At 45.3% G+C, this 24,899-nt stretch overlaps 1 protein-coding gene across 1 annotated transcript in view; it reads right to left on the bottom strand.

Moving 5' to 3' along the window:
• Positions 1–9,683: 9,683 nt before the first annotated feature.
• LOC117345704 (protein-glutamine gamma-glutamyltransferase 5-like) overlaps positions 9,684–24,899 on the bottom strand; it is a 58,546-nt gene continuing 43,330 nt past the window's right edge. Inside the window, exons 10-13 of the mRNA XM_033914759.1 lie at positions 24,442–24,840; positions 21,472–21,632; positions 11,562–11,695; positions 9,684–10,335 (exon numbers count right to left, since the gene is read on the bottom strand). Of these exons, the coding sequence (XP_033770650.1) occupies positions 10,179–10,335; positions 11,562–11,695; positions 21,472–21,632; positions 24,442–24,840 (851 nt within the window). The 3' untranslated portion in view covers positions 9,684–10,178. The remainder of the gene's footprint in view (positions 10,336–11,561; positions 11,696–21,471; positions 21,633–24,441; positions 24,841–24,899) is intronic.

Below are 24,899 nucleotides of genomic sequence, written 5' to 3'. Positions count from 1 at the left end.
TTCACAGACAGTTTTCAGGGACTTCCGTTTCATGGTGCTGGGGAGGGTTTTCTGACTTTATCTTAATCTCCAGATGTGTAGCTCATTTCTGCTATCTGCTAACTCCAGGCAGTGCTCACTGGGGTTCTGTGAATGTGACCCTGAAGCTCCTTGTTAAAAATAATAACTGTTTCTTGGTTTTATCCCATTGCAAATCTAGAAAAGTAGGTCCTTGTTTGTCTATGGGGAATCAGAGCTACTATCGGCCTCTTTTACAAAGCCACACGGCAACAGCCCTGAAGCCCTTTAAATCTCTATGGGCTCCGGGGCCGTTAGCGCAGCGCAGCTGCCAGCGCACCTTTGTAAAAGAGGACGTATATATCTTTCTGCGTGCCCTGGGGGGTAGAAGAATTTAGGCAGGTTCAGCCTGTTCTTTTGGATTTAAAAACAAAATATGACACAAAACAAAGTATTTTTTTCATGCATCCCTTCATAATCATGAAAATCCCGTCTTTCTTACACTTAGTGGAAAGTCATGTATGCAATAGGCTCTTGCACAATTCTCTGAATCAATGAAATATTTGTTTTAATTGAAAAGATGTACATTTAAATGCCTTCATCTATTATGAGTAAAGGTGGAAGACTTAAGTAAATATCTAATATTGATATGTAAGGATTTGTTGGGCGAGGGAGGGGGATCAGAAGTCTTTGGGGGTGCTGTTTTTATTTTTTAGCTGAAAGGTTTTAAAATTGTCCCTGAGTTTAACGTGTGTAAAATGCTCTTCTTAAGCTGGGTGGGACCAGCTTTCACTTATCAGCATGAAACACTCTGCCAACAAGGCACTTCAGCGGCACTGATCAGTGGCAAAAGAGAGGCTTGATCACTCTGCAGTTAACCAAAGAGGAACTGCAAAGAAGAGCCCCCTCCCAACCAATTGTAAAAATAGGTGGCAAAAGCATGCAACTAATTTTCTGGTGCATCTGTATTGAAATGGTGCCTCTTTTGGCCAAGAAGCTCAGTTCCTGCATCTTCTAGAGGACGACAGTTTTCACAGAAATCATCATACAAGTATGAAATCATCATACAAATTTGATACACAAAGCATCCATGAGAGTGGGGAGGGAGAGGTATTATATGTTCTCTAAATTTGATTGTTTAGGAGGAATTGTTTAGGGGAAGAATGCTGGCATGGAGGAATGCTCAGGCCTGGAGGCACTAAACATAATTGCTAATACCGACTGGATCGCTGTTGGCCAATTCTCTGACCAATTGTGGAAGAGTGATCAACGCACCAAAAAGATTGCATGCAAATTATTTGCGTGGAGAACATAGAAACATAGAAACATAGAAAGATGACGGCAGAAAAGGGCCACAGCCCATCAAGTCTGCCCACTCTATTGACCCACCCCATTGAGTGCTAGTGACCCAGTTCCTTAACTTGGCCCTCGTAGGGATCCCACGTGTATGTCCCATTTATTCTTAAAATCAAGCACGCTGGTGGCCTTGATCACCTGCACCGGAGGTTCGTCATAATCCCCGTCTCTCTTGACCGATTGATTGGCGTGAGAGCGACTCTCACACATGCGCAAAGCTGGTAAAGGGAATCCTGAGCAGCAGAGAGACAGGGGAAGCCCCGAAAGCAGCCTCCTGCCACTCAGCTATTCTGGGCAGGGGGAGGGGAAGGCCTGTCATTTTCAACTGGCAGGCCTCAACTGGCAGGGACCGTGCTTCCCTCCAGCACCCAACATCTACAAAAGGTACCGGGGGGGGGGGGGGGGAGTTGAGAAGTGGGAGTGGGGTTCGGGGGAGCATCCGGTGGCAGGAGGGAGTGGGCATCCCTTCTGCCAATTTTCTCTCATGAGGAGGATTCCTGGTGCTGTGTTCTTTGGGGATCGTCAGGGAGGGCCATCATCGGCTGCAGGGGACTTTAAAAAAAAATAATTTTTATGGGACAGATATTTTGAATGTGTAACACACGCAAAATATCTGTGCCATTGAAAAAAAAAATGAAAACATCAGGCAGACCTGTTGGTAGCACAGTTACCAAAAGGTACATAGAAATATAGAACATGACGACAGAAAAGGGCCACGGCCCATCTAGTCTGCCCACACTAATGGCACACCCCCTAGCTACCTCCATGAAGAGATCCCACATGCCAATCCCATCTTTTCTTAAAATCTGGCACGCTCAATTACCTGTTGTGGAAAATTATTCCAGTGATCAACCACCCTTAAGGAGAGGTAGTGGATGCCTGGAATGCGCTCCCGAGAGAGGTGGTGGAGAGTAAAACTGTGACTGAGTTCAAAGAAGCGTGGGATGAACACAGAGGAATTAGAATCAGAAAATAATATTAAATATTGAACTAGGCCAGTACTGGGCAGACTTGCATGGTCTGTGTCTGTGTATGGCCGTTTGGTGGAGGATGGGCTGGGGAGGGCTTCAATGGCTGGGAGGGTGTAGATGGGCTGGAGTAAGTCTTAACAGAGATTTTGTCAGTTGGAACCCAAGCACAGTATCCAAGCTTTGGATTCTTTCCCAGAAATAGCTAAAAAGAAACAAATTGAAGGGTTTAGGTTGAATCAGGTTGGGCAGACTGGATGGACCATTCGGGGTCTTTATCTGCCGTCATTTACTATGTTACTATGTTACTGGTGTCGCCATGAAATTTCCCACCCCTGATTTTCAACGGATGCCCTCTTGTTGCCGTGGGTCCTTTAAGGAAAAAGAGATCCTCTTCCACCTCGATACGGCCTGTGACATATTTGAACATCTCGATCATGTCTCCCCTCTCTCTGCGTTCCTCGAGTGAGTATAGCTGCAACTTACCCAGTCATTCCTCATACGGGAGATCCTTGAGACCTGAGACCATCCTAGTGGCCATTTGCTGAACCGACTCAACTCTCCGCACATCTTTTTGATAATGCGGCCTCCAGAATTGTACACAGTATTCCAGATGGGGTCTCACCATGGATCTGTACAACGGCATTATGACCTCGGGCTTACGGCTGACGAAACTTCTACGGATGCAGCCCATGATTTGTCTAGCCCTGGATGAAGCTTTCTCCACTTGATTGGCAGTCTTAATGTCTTCGCTAATGATCACCCCCAAGTCACGTTCTGCTACAGTTCTTGCTAGGATCTCACCATTTAGGGTGTAAGTCCTGCATGGATTTTTGCCGCCAAGGTGCATGACCTTGCATTTTTTGGCATTGAAACTTAGTTGCCAAGTCTTTGACCAATGCTCCAGCAGGAGTAGGTCCTGTGTCATACGGTCGGGCATTGAGCTTTTGTCGGGCACTGTGCTTTCATCTGTTGTGCGGTTGCCTACTATGTTGCATAGTTTGGCGTCATCGGCGAATAATGTAATTTTACCTCGAAGCCCCTCAGCCAAGTCTCTTATGAAGATGTTAAATAGGATCGGGCCCAAGACCGAGCCCTGCGGCACTCCGCTGATCACCTCCGTCATATCGGAGAGGGTACCGTTTACCACTACCCTCTGAAGTCTACCTCTAAGCCAGTCCCTAACCCATGCGGTTAATGTTTCACCCAGTCCCATCGAACCCATCTTGCTCAATAACCTGCGGTGTGGGACGCTATCAAACGCTTTGCTGAAGTCCAAGTACACGACGTCCAGGGACTCCCCTATATCCAGCTTTCTTGTTACCCAGTCAAAGAAGCTGATCAGATTTGATTGGCAATGGGAGTGTGGTATTTTTCTGATCACTAAAACCCCTGTTGTTTTTTTTTGCATAGCCAAGTGATGTTAGTGCATCCATAGGCAGTGGAACACTTTTTTGTTTGGGGGGAGCCCACAAGCTCCACCCCAGACCCCACCCCTATAATAGTAATTCCATTTTTTCCATTCATTTTTCATATATACACAATATAATCTCATTAACAATACATAATGGTTAACCACAAAATTAAATGACACAAAGCACACTGTATGCTTCTCAACATTGATTCCTACCAGAACACAGATAACCCCTATGCAAATATGGGACCAAAAACTAAAAGTACTAATATATACAAACAAAACCCTAAGATGCAAGACTCTGCATGCAGTACAACCCCCAGAGAAATAGAAACAAATGCATTTCTTCCTGAACTGTGCAAAATATAGACAGCAGATGTAATTTCTCAAAACTGACACAATTCAATCCCTAAATTGAAAATAAAATAATTTCTCCCTACTTTTGATACCTGGTGATTTTGGTTTTCAAACCATCTTTCCCAGTTTCTGGCTGCACGTTCTTCTGTCTGTGCTCTTAACTGTGTATCCAGGGCCACCTTATCCATTTGCTGTTTTTCTCTCCTTCACTTTCTGCCATACATCCGTCTTGGTCCAAAAATATCAATGGGGACTCAAGGCTCATTATTCCAAAATGAGTGATTGAAGAGGATATGGCAAATTTAATACAAAATCACACTAGCTTTAAATCTAAATCATTCTAAATCATATAATTCCAAGTAAATGATTTAGATTTAAAGCTAGAGTGATTTTGTATTAAATTTGATACATCCATCTTGAGCATTAACTTTTAACATTCAACTTTCTTCCATTTTTCTGCTTTCTTCTCAAAATCTACTTTTCCATGCCTTCCCTTCCCATCTAACCATATGTACCATCTCCTTCCTCTTTCTTCTCCCCTATTCCCATCTATCCATAAGAAGCATTTCTTCTTATCTCTTCCCTGTCACACCCATCGCTGTGCACCATCTCCTCCCTCTGTCTCCCCTTCCCCTCCATCCCTATGCACTATCTCAACCCTCTCCCATGGTCATACGGTCTTCCCCCTTCCCCCCTCATATAGTCTGGCATCTTTCTCCTCTCCTTCCCATAGTCTGGAATCTCTCTCCTCTCCCAAGGTCTGGCATCTCTCTCTCCTTCCCTCCCTCTTCCCGAAGTCTAACATCTCTCTCCTCTCCTTTCTGCAGTCTGGCATCTCTCTCTTCCCTCCTTCCCTTCCATTCTGTGGTCTGGCATCTCTCTCTCTCCTTCCCATTTCAGTAGGTTATCTCTCCTCCCTCCCAGTGTAACATTTCTCCCTCCCTCCGCTCCACCAATATTATGTCCAACAGTTCTCCCTCTTTCTTCCTTTCCCCATATACAGTATATCATCTTTCTTTCCCTCTCACACCACACACCTATGTTCAACAATTCTCTGTTCCTTTTCCCTCCCCCACTGGCAGCATATATTTCTCTCCCTTCCCATTACTCTACCTGTGCAGCATCTCTCTTTTCCTCCTTTCCTAACCCCACTCCCCCAGCCCATGCATTTGTCCTTCCCAACCCTCTCCCAGTATATGCAGTATCTGTTTTTCCCAACCCCCTGAGCATCTCCTCCCTGCCTTCCTAACACCTTATTCCCTGCACCCAACCTCTCCTGCCAGGCTCTGCATCCAGCCCCCATTCCTCCCTCCCTTATCAGGCCCTGCACCTAGTCCTCTTCCCTCCCCTATCAGGCTCTTCACACAGCCCCCTTTCTTCCATCCCTCCCAACCCCTGTCAGACTCTGCACCCAGCTCCTTTCCCTCCCAAACCCTGTCAGGCTCTTCATCCAGCCCCTTGTCAGACTCTGCACCCAGCCCCCTTCCTTCCCAGGCTCTGCAGTGCACACTGCCCCATCCTCCTACCTCCTGGTCAGTGGCAGCTGATTTCTTCTGCTACTGAGCGGCAACTAGCAGGAGCGCGCTTTGGCGCTGCCTGTTCGGCGCTCAGCGGCTTCATTGATTGGCTCCCTTGAATTCTCGTGATTTGTGAGAATTTGCAGGAGCCAATCAAAGAAGCCGCTGAGCGCCAAGCAGGCAGCGCCAAAGCGCGCTCCTGCTGGTTGCCGCTCAGTAGCAGAAGAATCCCCCTCCATCTCCAACCTGTCGACAACTACAACCGACTTTAAATCATTCCAAAAAGAAATCAAAACTCTGCTATTCAAAAAAACTATACAGCCTTCTTATTTCCCTCCCTCGTACCCTTCCCCATTCATGCAAATTTCCAGTTGTCCTCCTACCCCTCTACTAATATCTCCCCAATGACCTGTCAAGTAACCTACCTGGAACCTCATCTTCCCTTCTATTAATCCTCCTCCTCCCTTCCTCTATCTCTTCCCTCTGCCTCTACTATTTAATGTCCCCTAATCTGAATCCCTTAAACTGAATCTCCCTTTGCCTCTACTATATAATCATCCCCTAAATTGTAACTTCCTGGAAATGCCCAGCTGTCTTCTACTGTAATCCGCTTAGAACTGCAAGGTACAGGCGGAATAGAAGTCACTAATGTAATGTAAATCAGCTGCCACCGACTAGGTTAGCAGCGGGCAGGAGCGCGGAAAGCTCGCTCCTGCCCGCTTCTCCCCTGGACCACCAGGGATCAAATTTTTGAGGAGGCCAAAGCTATCAAAACAGGTTTAGCAACGATTGATGACTTTAGTGCATCTAGCAGTTAGTGGTCAACCCAGGTCCCGTGCCTAACTAGATCTCAAGTAGTTATTTTGCGTTATGCTATATCCCACTGAGACCCATAGGACACAGCAGGATATAGTATAACATAACATAAATACTTGGAATTTAGTTAGGTGCTTGGGACCTGGGTTGGCCATTGTTGGAAACAGAATACTGGCTGGGCTTGATGGACCTTCAGTCTGTCCCAGTATGACAATTCTTGTCTTCTTATGTGAGCCAAGTATAGGACAATAAAGCCCTTGTGACATCACTGATGAGGTTGGATCTTAAGCATTGGTGGAATGAGGCATTATGATGTCACAATCTCAGTTCTGGAATGTTTCTACTCTTTGAGTTTCTGCTAGGTTGGGTTGGCCACTGTTGGAAACAGAATACTGGGCTTGATGGACTTTCGGTCTGTCCCAGTATGGCAATTCTCTCTGTATGGGTTTCTGACCGGATCCTAACCAGATTTTCAGAAGCACGCAACCGGATAATGTCACTGAAAATCCAGACAGACCAACATTGAGTTAGTCCAATAAAAAAGTATAACCTTGTCTTATCTTTTTTTGTTTTGTTTTATTTCTATTTATTACCTTTAAAAGTGGACTAACATGGTCACTACTCTATTTTGTCCATGATAAACTCGATACATTAGCAACTGCGGGCAAAAGATGATTTGGTCAACGCACACATTTATTCATGTTTTACACAATATAGTAACATTCTAAAGTGATAATCACACACAGGGTCCATTCATTCTTTAGACTGCGCAATTTATTAACATCACAACTCAATAAATTCTAAATTTGCATTATTTCTTTAAATCACGTTGTCTTAGAGAATAACTAAAATCAAGTAATTCTATCAAAACTATTGCCCAGCTTTCATCTCGAAGAAGAAACTGCTTTTGAAGTATTTCCTGCTCAGTTGATCAAAACAATGTAAAACCAATGGCATTTGGTCTTATGGAGCTACTGGTACCAGATCATCAGATTTAATTATTTTTCCACAGCTGTAACAGAACTGAGAGGATGAGAAATGAATATGCGGACTGTACACTAGCGCGGTGTTTTTCAACCTTTTTACACCCATGGACCGGCAGAAATAAAAGAATTATTCTGTGAACCGGCGGTTGAAGAACACTGGGCTAAGTTGTGGGCCAGACCCCGCCCATCTCTACCCAATCTCCACCCCAGACCCCGCCCCCATAATAGTACTAATTGCACCTTGCACGTCCCGTGCCTCATCTGGAAGCCTTCCCTCTGACGTTGCAACGTCAGAGAGAAGGCTTCCGGTTCAGGCGCAGGATGCCCGTAGGAGCCACTGCCCGTGGCTTTGTGCACTGAATCAGTTAGGAAGAGGGATAATGCCGCATCGATCGCACCATGGACCGGCTGTTGAAGAACATTGTTTTGGGCCTGATGCATGTGCTGGCCCTGTGGACCGACAGGAGATTTCTGTGGACCGGCACTGGTCCATGGACCGGTGGTTGAAGAACACTGCACTAGCGGACTCAAATGTCCTATAACATCCCCCCATGAGCCAAATATATGAAGAAATAAGGTTCTCCAAGGACAAGCAGGATGAGTCAGCCACATATAGGTGTTGTCCCAACAGCTCCCAATTTGCGGATAAGCTCTCCAATAGCTCAGAGAGATTTTTTTTTTTCTCTCTCACCACGTGCAGTACCCGGGCCCCACTGGGCATGCCCAAGCACTACCCATTTCCCCCTGCTTCCCCCTAATCCCCAGTCTTTAGTTTCCGCCCATTCCCATCGGTTGTATTTTCTACAGCTCTCCATTACAAGTTTTCTACTCATCACCTTGAAGATGCCTGAATCATCTAAAGAAACGACTGGGATGCAGGAGAAGGATGAACACACTGGATCCTCATGATTTGTGCGCCCACTGATTGGATCCGGCACTCGAGGTTTCCGTGTTGCTTGCATTGTGCGCACATGTCACCACATGCACGCAAGCTAAGGAAGAGGGCACTGAGAGACTTCATGAAGAGAAGTGAGGCCCGAGAATCTTCCTCCAGCAGCCATCCTCATCGGAATGCAGCAGCGGGGGATCCACAAGCTACAGCTATGTGGCTGACTATCCTGCTGTCCACGGAGAACCTACGTTACAAATAAGTAACTACACTTTCTAGGATTCTATTCAGTTAGAGCGATTTTTGAATTTACAAAAGCAACAGAAGACTTAGATTTGACTGATATATTGAGGAGTAATTAAGATAACACCAAATTTTAGAGGATTTGAACAGGCAAATAAATGTGTTAAACTTTTTTGTCTTTTGAAAGTTACTAGCTATGGGGTTCTTTTGTTAAGGCGCGCTAACTGATTTAGCGCCTGATAAAGATTAGCACGCGCTAAATTCTAAGGCGCCCATTGAATATAATGGATGCCTTAGCATTTAGCAAGTGCTAATCTTTAGTGCACTAAATCAGTTAGCACGCCTTAACAAAAGACCCCTATGTTTACAAGATCCAAGAATTCTTTTTTTTTTTTTGGCTTTCTTCCTTAGCTAAAATGAGATATGTCCTCTAGAGAGTTGCATGGGGACAGAAATCCCACCCATCCCCACCCGTCCCCATCAGGATCCTCTCCGTCCCCACCCATCCCCGTCAGGATCCTCTCCATCCCCACCCGTCCCTGTCAGGATCCTCTCCATCACCACCCGTCCTCGCCAGGATCTTCTCCGTTCCACCCATCCCCGCCAGGATCTTCTCCGTCCCCACCCATCTCCATCAGGATCTTCTCCGTTCCACCCATCCCCGCCAGGATCTTCTCCGTCTCCACCCGTCCCCGTCAGGATCCTCTCCGTCCCCACCCATCCCCGTCAGGATCCTCTCCGTCCCCACCCGTCCCTGTCAGGATCCTCTCCATCACCACCCGTCCTCGCCAGGATCTTCTCCGTCCCACCCATCCCCGCCAGGATCTTCTCCGTCTCCACCCGTCCCCGTCAGGATCCTCTCCATCCCCACCCATCCCCATCAGGATCCTCTCCGTCCCCACCCGTCCCCGTCAGGATCTGCTCTGTCCCCACCCATCCCCGCAAGGATTACCTCCATCCCCGCCCGTCCCCATAAAAAGCAGCAATTCCTTCTGACAGGATCATCAATTCCACAGTTTCTTTTGTGTTTGCGCTGCTGTTTTCCTTGTGGAATCTCTTTGGTGGAACCCTTTTTTTGTTTTCTGTTCAGGTAATTAACTTATAAACCCCCTCTTTTACTAAGGCTGATGTGTCCATTATATTATATGGATGAACCCTGCTTCCAAAGCCTTCCATCCCCGTGGGAGTCCCGTTGGCTAGAGGGGGGTCCCCGTGGGAGTCTCGTGGGCCAGAGGAGGCTCCCCGTGGGAGTCCTGTGAGTTAGGGGGGATTTCTGCGGGACCCCCGTGGGACCCGCAGGATTCCCGCGATCCCCGTTCCCATGCAGACCTCTAATGTCCTCTCATAATGTGGGCTTGATGGAAGATATTTAATGATTTAAATTGATTAGGCGAGCGCTAAATCGATTAGCGCGCCTTAGTAAAAGTACCCCTAAGATAATCAAAAGACTAACAATGTTGTTTCCATATTTCTTTTGAAATAATAACTCTTGGGTGAATTGTGTCGCCATTGGTTTGTTGCCTTCGGTTTGCATTGCTTGGGTGTATTGCCATTGGCTTCATCCAGATCAGCTGGTTTCTAATCGCATCAGTGTAGATACCAGAATGATGAAACTGCAAGTCACTGGACCTCGAGTTAGACCCCATGACAAGCCACGACAATGTTCTTGTATCCTTTGCAGTTCTTGAACTTGTTGCAGCTGAAATTAGCCTGCAGATGCTTAGTCCCAAATTTGAAAGGGTGAATCATCACAGGGATCATAATTGTCTCGCGAGGTTTCATGGGTCTGACACTAAAACACGTGGAAAACAGGTTTCAGATTAGAATAACACGGAAGAAAGCATTTCAACCTGATCTTGTGTCTTACTTGAGAGCAATTTCTCACACTGCCTATATTTCAGCATTGTCTTCAGGAACTTTTTATCCACCGTCTCTACCCCAGTTTTCAAAGTGAAGGTAAGCATGCATTTTTACTTTGCAAACTGCTTTAGCATACCCACAGATTCCCACCTTTGCTTCAGTGGGTGCTACCTGACCAATACAATGGGACAGATATTCAGAGCATTTTAAATGGCCAGGAGAGATTCCTGCCCATTTAAATCCCTTGTACCAAACTATTTCGGGATATTCAGTGACATGTAAAGGGTGATGTACTTGATAAACCACCTTTCTACAGTACAACCTAACAATTATTCAAGTAAATTAATTGGCACTGATAACAAACCTAATTGGCCTGATAATTGGCTTAAATTAAAATTAATTGCTAGTTAGGCACCTAAACCAGTAGGTGCCTACCGATTTTGGGTATGCACGTAACCCGAGGCACCTACCAGAAAGTGGGTATGGTTAAGGGAGGATTATGGATGAATTTTGGGCATGTTGTCCAAGCAGGCATCTAAACCTTTGGACAAAGGTGCTGGTATTTAGGCCAAGAAAACCCTGACATAAATTTATTATTATTTTATTTAAAAAAAAAAAATTATTCCACTTCAAACCTAAACGAATTGCATCTAAACATCCATATAAAAATTCATAAACTAACACATTACTCTTCATTAGATGGCAAAACACTTATCTGCCTGTTCTCAATACAATCTGTGCCCAGTGGCGTAGCAAGGTGTCTGGGGTGGTGGTGCCCCTCCCCCTCTCATCTCCGCCCCCTGCTCCTTCCCCGATCCCGCCTACCACATGTGTCCCCCCTTCCCTTGTACCTCCAGTTGAAGTTGTTGCTCGCGGCACCCAGAAGTGTCTTCAGTGGGAGAGCCGACAGGGTCTTGAAAAGCACGTTGTTGACTGCCGCGAACAACTAGATGTATGGGAGAAGGGAAGGGGGGACGCTTGCGTGGAGGGGCAGAGAGGAGGAGGGGTGCCACACTCCCACCAATATGGCACCGGGGGCAGACTGCCTCCCCTCGCCCCTCCCTTACTATGCCACTGGCCTCTCATTTCATCCCGCGCACAAGCAAACCTGAATACTGTCTCATTCCAAAGCATAAGTAAGGAGATCGGTCTTCTTACCCCATTGCCATGACTCTCTTAAGCAGACCATTGCCTTCAATCACCAGCTCACAATTGTCCACCGGCTCAAAGAGAGGATTGGTACACATGAATTCAACGGGCAACTGCTGGTTTACGACAGCCTGACCACGCACCTGCCACGAGCAAAAGAAAATGGATGAATCTCAGACAATTAGAGGAACTGGCAATCCTTGAAGAAGTTACGGCTTTGGGGCTTCCATTTTTATTTATTTATTTATTTATAACACACATCAAATCCATCTACATCATAAAAATACTGAACAATACTCAACAACACTTTTAGTATTTATTATGATTGTTCTCCTCATTTCATTTCAATAAGAGAAAACACCTCTTTGAGAGGTCACTGAAATCTATGCGGTCAATATTCACTGTGGTTTAACAGGCCTGAAATGGCTCCTGGCTGGTTAAATCACCTGTTCAGGGCTTACCCGTTATTTTTAAGGCACTTAGGGCCAGAGCTGTTAGGCATCAATAGAACCAGGGCACTCACGGTGCCAGCTGCAGCTTTGCCTCTTCTCTCCTTTTTTACTGCGTTGGTTTGCGGCCCGAGGAGGTTGAGCATCAGTCCGACTGGCAACCCAAAGCTTTTGGTAAGGCAGCTGACCGGTGGCTTGAGGCAGAGAACCCCCTCCAGATCCAGCTAAAAACACACCTGTTCCTAAAGCATCTAGACAACTGATCCACTCATCTCTCTCCCCCCAATAGCGATTAACTTGTCCTATTGATCACTTTTTCCTCAACAATGAATTTCCTATCATATTAATTCTCTTTCTTCTACCCCTCTTGAAGTCAATCAATTTGTACCTTTGCTTAATCTTTTGTAAATCGCATAGAACTTCATGGTACTGCGGTATATAAGCTGTTATTATTATTATTATTCTATAAACAGCGCCTAGCGTCATCTACATTGTAAGCACCGCTTGGTACAGTAGTCAATGAACCACTAGGCGTCGTTTAAGGAATCTCACCTAGTGGCACCTAGGCATGCTTAGATGTTGCTAGGCATCCTGAAGGTAGGTGCCGGTATGTTAGGCCAGGCTTTACTGGGCCTAATTTACCGGCACCTAACTCGGATGCCTAGCACACCTAAGTCTACCACATCTACTTTTCAGGTAGGTGTCGTTAGGCGTGGGAATTATCATTATTTTTAACAATCAACTTCAACGGTGCAATTACCACGCCATTTAAGATAATTGATTTAATTTAGGTTAGGTACATATTTTGGTAGGGCATTCCTAGGGCGCCTAGCTCACCCAAGGCACCGTAGATAGCATCAGGACTTAAACCAGTTAGTGCCGCTGGAAATTACTGGTTAGCACTGAACTCAAAACCAGCTACTGGGGGGGGGACGTTCCAGTGGTGGAGTTGGCACTTGGCCAGTTTAATGCCAATATTCAGCACTTAACCAGCCACGATAACCGCTTATATGGGACCGCATAAAAATCAGTCCTATCTTTATGCGGCATCCCATGACTGGTTAAGTGCTGAATACTGAGCTTAACCGGCTATGCTGGGGCTGGTTCTGCCGAAGCCTGGACACAGCCCGTCATCCAATTTCTGGGAATGCCAGCGGCGGTCAGCAAAATGCTCGTCACTACCAGCTAAATATCACCCCCTATATATTTAATCACTGCGTTGACAAATTATCAAAAAAACTAGCCCTGGGGACTTGGATCCAAGATGGCTGCCGCTGTCTGATGCTGGAAGGACGCCTGAGAGTGTTTTCCTTACCTCTTTGGAAATGCCGAAAAGAAGGGGCAAGAGTGTTGGTGGTGCCTCCCAGCGCTCAGGACCCACGGTTCCTACAATTGAAGACATCTTCAGATGCCTTCAAAACGAGCAAGTCGGTTCGGGGAATCGCCCGATGGAAGCGTCGGCAGAGAGGAGTGCTTCGACGACATCCCATGGGCTAGACGTGACTCTGAGCCCCGACGTTAGGACGCCTCCCCTCCAGCCGTTGCCGCTGGGAGCTAGCTCACCGCGAGAGGAGAGCACGTCAGACGAGAGTGTGTTCTCCCCTCGAGAGGCCAGCACGTCGGAGGGCTTGCAGCAGGAGACAACTCAGAGGGACTCGTTCCCTTTGGAGAAACCAGCAACTGGGACAACTCGTGCTATGGAGGAACAGGGCACTGAAGAGGTAGACCAGACATCTGAACTATCTTTGCCTACACTAACAATTCCTTTTGTTCCAGTTAAACCCCCAGAAGTCACTTTAGACTCGCTCTGGGAGTTAGTTGTGGCTTTGGGTAATTCTCTGACTCCTCAAATTAAAAACTTAGATATAGAACTTAAAGACCAGAAAGAAGTTATTAAGAATTTGAAAGAAGACATAGAAATATTGAAATCTGATACCCAAGAAGATAAGAAGGACATAAAAATGATAAAAAGTAATCATGACTTATTGGTAAAAGATAACTTGATAATGAGGAGAAAATTGGAAACACTTGAAAACAATTCCCGGATTAATAATTTGCGTTTAATTAATTTTCCAAAGGTCTCTTCAATTTCCCCAAGAGACATGATAAAGCGTTACTTTCTGGAAATATTAAAAATTCCTGAGAATTCATTACCTCCATTGATAAGAGTATATTATTTACCTATAAAGACTCAGGATCCTCAGAAGAAAGACGTAATTGGAAAATCCCAGGAAAGTTCTATGGATGTATCTGCTTTATTAGAGCAGTCGGACAGAGAAGTGGCTATTCCAGCCACTCTCCTACTGACTGTAGTTCTGGCTCCAGATAAAGACTGGATCCTTAAACTTTTCTTTAAAAATAGAACCACAGACTTCCTGGGTTTTCATATTCAAATTTTTCCGGATGTCTCTAAGGAGACTCAAAAGAGAAGAAGGGAATTTCTAATGTTGAAACCTGGTGTGACCCAGATTGGGGGTTTATTTTTCCTTAGATATCCTTGTAAATGTGTAGTAAGGTATCATACTTTGAAATATGTGTTCTTTGAACCAGCTCATTTGACAGCCTTCCTCTCCACGAAGCGCCTTGGGAATGAAGGAAAATCAGCGTCCAAGGAATAATTAGCTCCTTTTCAGTATCAGATAATGTGATTTCCTTTAGTTATTATTTTGTATCCTTAAATCACTCCGTTTCTTAAGTCTTGGATCCTAATTTTGAGGACTAGTGTGCGATTAAGTTGAGAGTTATTTCTTCTTTTTTGGAAAAAAAGTTTTTTTAATGTTGTGTTTAATATTATGTTTTCTTAATTGCACTTTCTGTACAAGATGATATGCTTGTTAAATAATGTAAAAATTTCTAAAATAAATAATAATTAAAAAAACAAAACAAAACTAGCCCTTCGAAATGTAATTAACTACAACAGTGGTTCCCAACCCTGTCCTGGAGGACCACCAGCTAGTCAGGTTTTCAGGATAACCCTAATGAATATGCATGAAAGAGATTTTAATGTAATGAAGTTGATAGGAGTGTAGATCTGCCCCATACGTATTCATTAGGGCTAACCTGAAAACCCAACTGGCTAGTGGTCTTCCAGGACAGGGTTGGAGACCACTGAACTACAAGCAACAATTACTTATCTCAGGGCCGCCATCAGGGCAGTACTACCAGTTCTGCATTCAGGGGCCCAGAGCTGACAGGGGGCCCGGGCTCCCCCAGGGTCATAGGCCACAGTTCTTCAACCGCCGGTCCGCGGACCGGTGCCGGTCCCAGTGGCGTATCTAGGGGGGGCAGGGGGGGGCGGTCCACCCCAGGTGCACAGGAGAGAGCTGGACGGGGGACCCGCGGAGTTCAATACATCTCGAGCCGCGAGGCTCGTCTTCTGTTCCTACCTGCCCTGCTGCTCAAATATAGCCGATCGGAAGTGTTCCCTGATGTCAGCGCTGACGTCGGAGGGAGGGCTTAAGCAAAGCCTGCCCTCCGACGTCAGCGCTGACGTCAGAGAATACTTCCGGTCGGCTATTTGTACGCGGCAGGGCAGGCAGGAAACAGGAGACAAGCCTCTCGGCTCGAGCTCCGTTTTGCTGAGAAAGTTGCAAAGATGGGCTGGGAGACAAACGCGGAACACAAAAGGGGGGAGGGAGTGCGTTTTGGACACAAAGCATGAACTTGGGAGAGAGGAAGGGAGGGAAAGTGATGCTGAGGTGGGGGAGGGAATGGGTTTTTGGACACAGAAGGCATGGACTTGGGAGAGAGGAAGGGAGGGAAAGAGATGCTGAGGTGGGGGAGGGAATGGGTTTTTGGACACATAAGGCATGGACTTGGGAGAGAGGAAGGGAGGGAAAGAGATGCTGAGGTGGGGGAGGGAATGGGTTTTTGGACACATAAGGCATGGACTTGGGAGAGAGGAAGGGAGGGAAAGAGATGCTGAGGTGGGGGAGGGAATGGGTTTTTTTGGACACAGAAGGCATGGACTTGGGAGAGAGGAAGGGAGGGAAAGAGATGCTGAGGTGGGGGAGGGAATGGGTTTTTTGGACACAGAAGGCATGGGCTTGGGAGAGAAGAAGGGAGGGAAAGAGATGCTGAGGTGGGGGAGGGAATGGGTTTTTGGACACATAAGGCATGGACTTGGGAGAGAGGAAGGGAGGGAAAGAGATGCTGAGGTGGGGGAGGGAATAGGTTTTTGGACACAGAAGGCATGGACTTGGGAGAGAGGAAGGGAGGGAAAGAGATGCTGAGGTGGGGGAGGGAATGGGTTTTTGGACACAGAAGGCATGGACTTGGGAGAGAGGAAGGGAGGGAAAGAGATGGTTGTGTACACGGGGAATAGAAGAAAGGAGAATTTTTGGTCATAGGGAGGGAGTGACGTACAGATAGTGGCATACCAAGGTGGGGGAGGGTGGGGGGGCGGTCCACCCCGCCCCGCCCTGCCCCGTGTTTACGTCCCAAGGGGGTGCACAGCTGGCCACCCTCCAGTGTTCTCCCTAGGCCGGCAAACTGCGGCTCTTTAGCCACTTGAGTGCCATCGCTGCCTGAACAGGCCGGCGCCAAGTTCTCCCTGCTTTTCCCTGTGGGGCCGACCAACTCTTACCACTCGCGTCAATTCTGACGTCAGAGAGGACGTTCTGGGCCAGCCAATCGCTGCCTGGCTGGCCTAGAACGTCCTTTCCGACGTTAGAATTGATGTTGGGTGGCGAGAGTTGGTCGGCCCCGCGGGGAAGAGAAGCAGGGAAAACTTGGCGCCGGCCTGTTCCCGATGGCGGCAGTGGCAGCCTATTCCCCAGTGGTGGTGGCAGCATTTTCCCAATGGTGGTGGCATAGGGGAGGGCAGGGAGAAAGAAAGAAAGGGGGGACAGGAAGCCAGAAAGAAAGAAAGGGGGCAGGATGAAACAAAGAAAAATGGGGTACGGAGAGAGAGAAAAACAGACATACAGAAAGAAAGGGGGTATGGAGAGAGAGAAAAAGAAAGAAGGGGCAGGGTGAAACAAAGAAAAAGTTTGGGGAGGGAATGAGGTCTGGAGGAGAGGAAGCATACAGGAGGCTGAAAGAAGGGAAGAAATATTGGATGCACAGTCAGAAGAATAAAGTGCAACCAGAAACTGATGAAATTACCAAAGGTAGGAAAAATGATTTTATTTTCAATTTAGTGATCAAAATGTGTCTGCTTTGAGAATTTATATATGCTGTCTATATTTTGCACTATGGCCCCCTTTTACTAAACCGCAATAGCGTTTTTTAGCGCAGGAAGCCTATGAGCGTTGAGAGCAGCGTGGGGCATTCAGCGCTGCTCCCTGCGCTAAAAACCGCTATCGCGTTTTAGTAAAAAGGGAGGGGGAATATTTGTCTATTTTTGTATAGTTGTTACTGAGGTGACATTGCATAAAGTCATCTGCCTTGACCTCTTTGAAAACCCGCGGAATATAAATGATAATTAACATTTTCTCTGCGTACAGCGTGCTTTGTGTTTTTAAAATTGTATTGTTGGTAGATCATTTTGACTTGGCCACAAAGGTAAGGGGGAGGGAGGGAGGGAGGGGAGCTGCTGAAAGACATCTAGTAATCCTTGCAGGCTTGACTGTGCAGGGAATTATTTTTGTAAAATCATGTTTTGTTATGTGACTGGCATTATTTAGACTTTAATTTCTATGAATGAATAGAATGAAAATGATATAAATTACTTGCTTGTTTTTATGTGCGTGCGCTGAAGGAAAGTGGAGAGAGAGTGGGCTGAGGACGCTGAAGGGAAATGGGGAAGAGAGAGTGGGGAGAAGACGCTGATTTATAAATTGACAATTGTACAGAATATTGTTTCTTTTTTATATTCATCCATAGCTGCATGTTAATGATGTGCTCATATGCATTTATTTATCATCATAACATATACATCATCATTAACATGCAGCTGGGGATGTGTAAGGACAGGCTGAGGAGGATGGATGGGAAGGAAGGAAGGTGCACATATCAACATATCGTTCATTTTTAACATGCATGATGCAGCTATAGGCAAGCTGAGGAGGATGGGATCATACAGATGTGTATGTTCAGATATGCGCTCAGATGTGTAGTTTTTTCTGATATATTTATTAAGCTTACAGTATTTATAAAAACACATTTAATACTTGTTACAAAAAATATTGTGCAATTGTGATCTACTTCTGGCCTACAAAGGTCAAAAGAAATCCTTAACTGAGATTTTACATTCAAAAGTGAATTATAGCTACTAGCACTATTATTTATTAGTTATTTATTATGCAGATGTTTGTTAGTTTGTTATTAGTTCAGTATTAGACATATGTTAGTTTAGAATAGATAGGTATAGATTAGTTTAGTTTAGGTTAGGTTAGGGCACTGCTGAAAGAGTCTACATTGACGTGGTTGCAGGCTTACAAATCTTTTGGTCAAAGAGTGTGGCGACAGAGAAAAGTATGTGTGTATTCGGCCCATGGAAGAAGGGGGAGTCGGGGGAGGAAAGGGTGCATGGGGGGCCCAATAGGATTGCTCAGTAAGGGGCCCAGAAATTTCTGATGGCGGCCCTGACTTATCTCCTTACTTTGGACCTTGCTAAAAATAGGGCGGGGGGATAATCAAGCTGTCCGAACTGGTGCAAATGCCACAGGCCATTTTTATCCCAAGGGGTTTCCAAAGGGTTCCCAGATTTTACTTGTGTAAAATCTGGACCCATAAACCCGCCCCCAGACCTGCCTAGTTCCACCCCGTTATGCCCATGCCACGCCCCAGCCTCACTCCAGCCCCGCCCCCCAGCCTGTTCTTGTTGGTTGGTGGGGCATCCAGGGGTATTTTGTTGCATTGTATCTTATGAAATTTAGGCATGCATAGTGTAGAATAGGGTGTAGGGCAGATCTGTGCGTAACTCGAGTTTCAAGTTTTATTTTATTTGATATACCACATAAAAAGCCTAAGCGATTTCCATACAAACGGTATACAGACTGCAAAAAAAGGGGGAATGCACAAGGGTTATTAAAAACAAGAGACAGACAATCTCGGAACAAAAGGGAAAAACGATTTAAGGATCCATCATAAAATAAGAGGCAAGCGGATCGGAACATACAAAAAGGGAGGGAACCAGAAGCTTGAAAAAGAGAAGAGTAAATGGAAAAGGGAAGAAGCTGAAAACAGAAGAGAAGAGATAAATTAATTAATTAATAGGTAGGCGTAAAACAAAAAAAACAAAAAAAGAAGAGATTTTTTCCAAGAAGATATTCAGGCAAAGATGTAGAAATTTATGTCCCAAAGGCATCGTTGAAAAGGAAAGCTTTGAGATCGGATTTAAACTTAGGGAGACAACTTTCTTGCCTGAGGTTAATGGGAAGAGCGTTCCACAATGCTGGAACGATGACAACGAAGGTTGTTTTTCTTGTGGTATCATATACTATCTGATGCATGGACGGAATGGAAGGAGCTATTGTTGGGTGGATCTAAGTCCTCTAGTCGTGCCATACGGAATCAAGAGTCTATCGAGAAATGCAGGCGAATGATTCATTTGCACCTTAAAGGGTAGGAACAGTATCTTAAAGGTGATCCGGTGTGCGACTGGCAGCCAGTGGGCATGGTTTTTCTTGTTGCATAGAGCATTTTGGACCCCAGTTCGTTTACAAAAATTTGATATCTGTAAGTCTAATAGATGCTGGCACTGTCATCTTGAAACGGGGACATTAGATCATTTACTGTTCTATTGTCCATTGATACTTAGCTTTTGGAAATCCATTTGGGGTCAAGTAAATAATTTACTGGAAAATCCGGTGGCATTATCCTATGATAGTGTGTTATTTGGTGCATCAATGAGAGCTAAGAGCCAAATATCTTCTAATAATAATAAACTTTTACTCGTTATGACAGGGGTGGCCATACAGCATATTACGAAAAACTGGAAAAATTGGAGGGCTGAATTATAATTTTTGGTGGAATTCTTTATGCCACATTTTTAAAATGGAGCGGGTAATAGCCATACTGCAGGGGCATTTTAAGAAATTTAGGGATGTTTGGGAGCCATTAACAAAATATAGTAAAGAATGAATATTACTTTTTCCTTTTGAACATACACGTCCAAGGGGGGGAGGGGGAGGGTACTTTTTGTTTTCTTATGATTAATGATAGTTGTTGGGTATGGCGGGGGAGGGATATTTGATCTGAATTAGTTTTTGTTAGTATATTAAGAGATGTTAAAGTGTAAATGATTTTATCTTGCATTGCACTTACTGAAAGTTTTAAAAATGAATAAAGAATTAAAAAAAAGAGTCTATCGATACATGCAGGCGAATGATTCATTTGCACCTTAAATGCTAGGAATGGTATCTTAAAGGTGATCCAGTGTGTGACTGGCAGCCAGTGGGCATCTTTGAAAAGAGGTGTCAGCTGGTCATATTTCTTGGCTTTATAGATGAATTTTACCACTCTATTTTGAACAATTTGGATCCTTTGGATCTCTTTTTGCGTGATGCCCTGGTAGGGTGAGTTGCAGTAATCATTATTGGAGATTACTAGCAAACGGATAAGGATATTAATAATAATAATAATAACTTTATTTTTGTATATCGCAATACCACAAACAGTTCAGAGCGGTTTACAATGCAAGAGACTGTACATACATAGCGAAGATACAATGCAAGGGAATGTACTATGCAGTTGAGCACAGTTTACAATGCAGGGGACTGTACATATTCAGCATGGGTGCTTATACAGTGAAGATACAATGCAGATTTACAATGCAAGAGCCTGTACATTTACAGTGGAGATATTTATACAGTGAAAATACAGTGCGAGAGACTTAAGAACAAGATACGATGCAAGAGACTGTATAATGCGGTTGAAGTGGATTACTATGCAAGGAGAGGTCGGGGGAAGGAGAGGTGGTAGAGTTTGGTTATTTGGAGGGGAGGGGTTCGAGAAATTTATCATAGAGGTAAGATTTGAGAGATTTCCTGAAGGAAGATGAGTTGAGATGAGATAAGTGCTTTGGTATCCAGAAGGAACCTGATCAAGATTGAAAATGATTCAAAACACAGCAGTAAGACTTATTTTATGGCTTGAAAAAGTATGATCACGTATCTCATTTCTGTCGAGAACTGCACTGGCTGCCAGTGGAGGGCGCGGGATATCTGCAAGGGGAGAGGCGTGCAGAGGATCAGAGCCGCTGGCTAGGAGGAGAGGTGCCGGTGCTGGCTGTCTGTCTACAGAATGTGCCTCTCGCCGCGAGAGGCATGTCCTGTACGCAGTCAGTCAGCGCTGGCGCCTCTCCTCTTGGCCGGCACACCCGAAAGCTCACTGCGGCACACAGTTTGCGATACACTGCCTTAGGCATATGGTTCATTCCTCAGGAGAATAATTATTTTAAGTGAATATGCTGAGCATTTAAAGCATCCACGGTCCCTCTGATGTCAATCCCACACTTTCAGCCTATTGAGGCCTAGCGTAATAACTTGCATTTAGGCTTCATTTCATCTGCCTCTCACACTTACATTAATGAGGACAGGCGGGGTCTCCAGGTCGATGTCCTTCACTACTAGAAGCTTCTTCCAGCTCTGGTTGTCTTCCCCCACAGCGATGACTTGGATTAAATTGTTGTCATCCAGGGATTTCCCGTACATGGAGTAGGGAATCGTATACTCTATGTTTTTCTCTGAGAATTGCAAAGACAGACAGGTAATGAGTGAAACATTTCATTTGTTACTTTGTATCCTATCATCTGAAAGAGCCGGCACCCCTCCTCCTCTCTGCTCCCCCTGTCCCTTCCACGCATGCGTCCTCCTTCCCTTCCCCCATACCTCTAGTAGAAGTTGTTCACGGTGTGGGGTATAAGAAACAATATGGTATCTTTATGGTAACAACGAAAAAGGAGTGGGGAAGGGACACAGAGTCAAACCGTTGTGAATGCAATCAATTTATTAAAACATCATATATTTAAAATATATATATATGTGATATACATGAAATATGGCAGGCATAAAATCATAGCAAGCATAAAAATGTAAATGTATGAACTGGACCCCAATACGGTCCGTGTTTCGGCTGAGATAGCCTTCCTCAGGGGTGTGTAAAATGGAAGCCTATAGGAACAGAACAGCAAAATAAACCATAAACATGCCTACAATCTGAGAACATATATAATTAAAATCATATAAATAATATGAAGCATGTATACACTAAAATGCCAAAATATGCAGACGGATAGTTATATAAACTAGAGAATGACACGGGGACAAATTTTTCCACGTCCCCGCGGGAACTCATTTTCCTGTCCCGTCCCCGCAAATTCTTTTCCTGTCCCTGCCCCACTGCTTCACGCTCCGTCCTCATCTGCACAAGCCTTAAACACTTTAAAACCATAAGTAGCAACATTCTAGAGCTCAGACTGTGATGCATTAATGCCTCAATTCACCAATGCCTAAGCTCCGTCCTCATCTGCACAAGCCTCAAACACTTTCAAATCCTAAGTAGCCACATTCTAGAGCTCAGATTGTGATGTCATAATGCCTCATTCCACCAATGCCTAAGCTCCGTCCTCATCTGCACAAGCCTCAAACGCTTTCAAATCATAAGTGTTCGAGGCTTGTGCAGTGAGGCAGAGCTTACAGGAATGGGACAGGGACAGCGACAAAACTTGTTGGGACGGGACAGGGAAATTGAGTTCCTGCGGGGACGGTGAAGTTGGGAAGAGGTTTTAGCTTGGTTCTTGGATAAAGATGTGTTGTTAGTACAGGTCCCATTTTATGCAATGAGACCTGGTTATTATTTATTGCTAACCCAGGATAATGATAGTCCATTGATACCTTTCCCTCTTGTTGGGCAAAAATTTCCCACAGACTTTGCTAAAATTTTGTAGCTAGGTCTCTGGACACTTTATTTCTTTATATACCACTTATAACCTAAGTGGTTTTACATTCAGTTACCGTATTTGCCGGCGTATAAGACGACTGGGCGTATAAGACGACCCCCCAACTTTTACAGTTAAAATATAGAGTTTGTTATATACTCGCCGTATAAGACTACCCCTTCTTCCGCACACCTCTCCTTCTAACTCCCTTCAAGTCCAGTAACAGATCTCCCTTTTCCAGCACCTTCCCTGCCTCCTACAGTGGCTTCCTCCCCTTCCAGCAGCTCTCCGTACTTGCCTGCAGGAAGTTGCCGATAAATCACTGCCCTGGCAAATTGGAGAGCTGGTGGGAGGGGAGACAGCCACTGTGAAGGCTCCCCAGGATCTTGTTCGCACACGCTGACCATCTCCCTCCACCTGCACCTGAATCTGCAGCTCTCTCCGGTCTAATCGCAACTTCCCCGCGGCCCTCTTCAGCAACTTGTTTCAACTTCCTGTTTCCGAACAGGCGAGACTCAGAGAGGGAAGGCCCCGACGTTGGCAGCCTATCTTGATCGCCTGAGGCTGGGAGGAACATTAATCAACAGGAACTGCAGTCGGCAGGAAATTTAACTGCCGACTTGATCTCGCCGGTCCTGCGCGGACTGGCAGAAATTTTCTGCGGACCGGCGGTTGAAGAACTGTGTGTTAGGGCATGTAAAGTAAGGGCATGTAAACAGTACCCGGCGTATAAGACGACCCCCGACTTTGGGGAGGATTTTAAGGTACTGAAAAGTCATCTTATACGCCGGCAAATACGGTACTTTATCATATTTCCCTATCTGTCGCAGCAGGCTCAAACTCTATCTAGTGTACTTGGGACAATGGGGGGATTAAGTGACTTGCCCAGGAGCAGTGAGGGATTTGAACCCACAATCTCAGGATGCTGAGGCTGTAGATCTAACCGCTGTGCCACACATTCCCACTCATTAAGACTAAGCATATTAAGGCCCCCTTTATCAAGCTGCGTTAGGGTTTTTTAAAAAAAATCGTGAGCCACTGCGGTAAAAGCTCTGACGCTCGTAGGAATTCTATGAGCCTCGGAATTTTTACTGCAGCAGCCCTTGATAAAAAAAACCCCTAACGTAGCTTGATAAAAGGAGGACTAAATTTATTACTATGTTTCTTTAATGGTCATAAATCTCTGCGTGGGGATATGATCGAGACCTTCAAAATACTGAAAGGAATCGACAAAATAGAGCAGAGATTATTTACATTGTCCAATTTGACACGGACAAGAGGACATGAAATGAAGCTAAGGGGGGACAAGTTCAGGACTAATATCAGGAAGTTCTGCTTCACACAGAGAGTGGTTGACATCTGGAATACTCTCCCAGGGGAGATTATTGCGGAATCGACAGTCCTAGGCTTCAAAAGCAAACTAGATGCATATCTCCTTGAGAGAGGCATATAAAGATATGGTTGGCTATAAAATAAGCCAGGTGTATACCTGGCAGGGCCTCCACGTGTGCGGATCACCGGACTTGATGGACCGAAGGTCTGATCCGGAGATGGCGCTTCTTATGTTCTTATGTTCTCTTCCCAAACTTTGTATTATAGCAATATTGTAACTCACCTTCAGAAGGACCAAGGTCAACATACATGGAGTTCTTCCAGAACTGCTGTAAAGGTATGCCTTCATGTTGCATAGACTGACCACTCAGATGTAGCTTTATTTTCTTGGAATCAAAGCCCAAATTGGCAGCCACCAGTACTAGACAAATGTTTTCTCCGATTTGAGGAGACTTGGTCAACCTAAACCTCAGAAATATTTGTGCATCACTCAGTGGCCTGTTGGGCTGAGGCTTATTCTGGTCGTGTGTTACTTCAGAATTTGCTGCTGGTGAAACACTCCTGCTCCCTATGTTGGCCATCCTTTCTGACGAGGGCCGAAGACTGCGTACTGCGTTAGAGTGCCTTATTTGTTTTAGATTGGCAACAGCTTTCTCAAATATTTTTCTTTCCAGTTGAGAGCCTAGTGTAAAGAGAGAGAGAAAGAGAACACATAAGCTTTCTGTCCTTTAAATAATACTT

The sequence above is a fragment of the Geotrypetes seraphini genome, chromosome 11 (genome assembly GCF_902459505.1).
Source record: "Geotrypetes seraphini chromosome 11, aGeoSer1.1, whole genome shotgun sequence".
Lineage (NCBI taxonomy): Eukaryota > Metazoa > Chordata > Amphibia > Gymnophiona > Dermophiidae > Geotrypetes > Geotrypetes seraphini.
Note: the sequence above shows the minus strand (reverse complement) of the source record. Positions and strands in the feature narration are given on the sequence as shown.